Source organism: Manacus vitellinus, unplaced genomic scaffold (genome assembly GCF_001715985.3).
Source record: "Manacus vitellinus isolate BGI_N305 unplaced genomic scaffold, ASM171598v3 scaffold_140_pilon, whole genome shotgun sequence".
NCBI lineage: Eukaryota > Metazoa > Chordata > Aves > Passeriformes > Pipridae > Manacus > Manacus vitellinus.
The window spans coordinates 140106-141173 of NW_021939007.1; the positions used below are offsets into that span (position 1 = coordinate 140106).

The 1068-nt window shown below is 65.9% G+C and overlaps 1 protein-coding gene across 1 annotated transcript in view; it reads left to right on the plus strand.

The window, feature by feature from the left end:
• The window catches only part of LOC108643163 (keratin, type II cytoskeletal 6C-like), a 152669-nt gene that overhangs the window by 123233 nt on the left and 28368 nt on the right, over window positions 1-1068 (plus strand). The window contains 3 exon segments of the mRNA XM_029958136.1: window positions 1-222; window positions 437-471; window positions 855-1055. Of these exon segments, the coding sequence (XP_029813996.1) occupies window positions 1-222; window positions 437-471; window positions 855-1055 (458 nt within the window).

The window sequence follows — 1068 nt, forward strand, 5'->3', positions numbered from 1 at the left end:
GCGCTCGGGGCTGGAGGCGGCCGTGGCCGAGGCGGAGGAGCGCGGGGAGCTGGCGCTGAAGGACGCCCGGGCCAAGCTGGGGGGGCTCGAGGGGGCCCTGCAACAGGCCAAGCAGGACCTGGCCCGGCAGCTCCGCGAGTACCAGGAGCTCATGAACGTCAAGCTGGCCCTGGACATCGAGATCGCGACCTACAGGAAGCTGCTGGAGGGGGAGGAGAGCCGGTGGGGGCAGAACACCAGAGCCCAACGGCCCAGAGCCCAAACCCTACAGCCCAGAGCCCAAACCCTACAGCCCAGAGCCCAAATCCTACAGCCCAGGTGGGGGCAGAATCCCGTCGGGAATCCGGCAGCTCTCGGTTTGCCCCGGTCAGAGGTTGGTTCCTCTGCCCGTGTCCTAAACTGGGCTCTGATCTGCTCCTCATCTGCCCCCCAACAGGCTCAGCGGGGAGGGACTGAACCCCATCAGCTACTGTGAGTGTCCCGGGGCTCCGTCCCACCGCCCTGCTTCGGGAGGAGGGGCTGGGAGGGACCTTGGGAAAAGGGGAGGGGTTGCCCCAAATCAGACATTCGGAGCCCCCCACCCTCAGCAGGGGCTCGCACAGGGCGTGGGAGTTGGGGGCAGGTCCTGTGGGTGAAGGTCCTTCCTGGAAATGAGGGATTGCCCGGGGAAGCTGTGGCTGCTCCATCCCTGGGAGTGTCCAGGGATGGGTTGGAGCAACCTGGGATAGTGGGAGGTGTCCCTGCCCAGGGCAGAGGTGGGATGGGATGAGCTTTAAGGTCCCTTCCAACCCAACCATCCCATGATTCCGTGGCTGCCAGCAGGTGTCCAACCCTCTGGTTTCCTCTCCTTGCAGCTGTGATCAGCTCCAGCTCCAGCCTGGCCGGCGGGGCCGGCCTGGGAGGAGGATTTGGTGGACTGAGCCTGAGCGGGGGCGGCGGGAGCGGTTTCGGCCTCGGAGGAGGAGGTGGAAGCGGGTTTGGCCTTGGAGGAGGAGGTGGAAGCGGGTTTGGCCTCGGAGGAGGAGGTGGAAGTGGTTTTGGCCTTGGAGGAGGAGGTGGAAGCAGCTT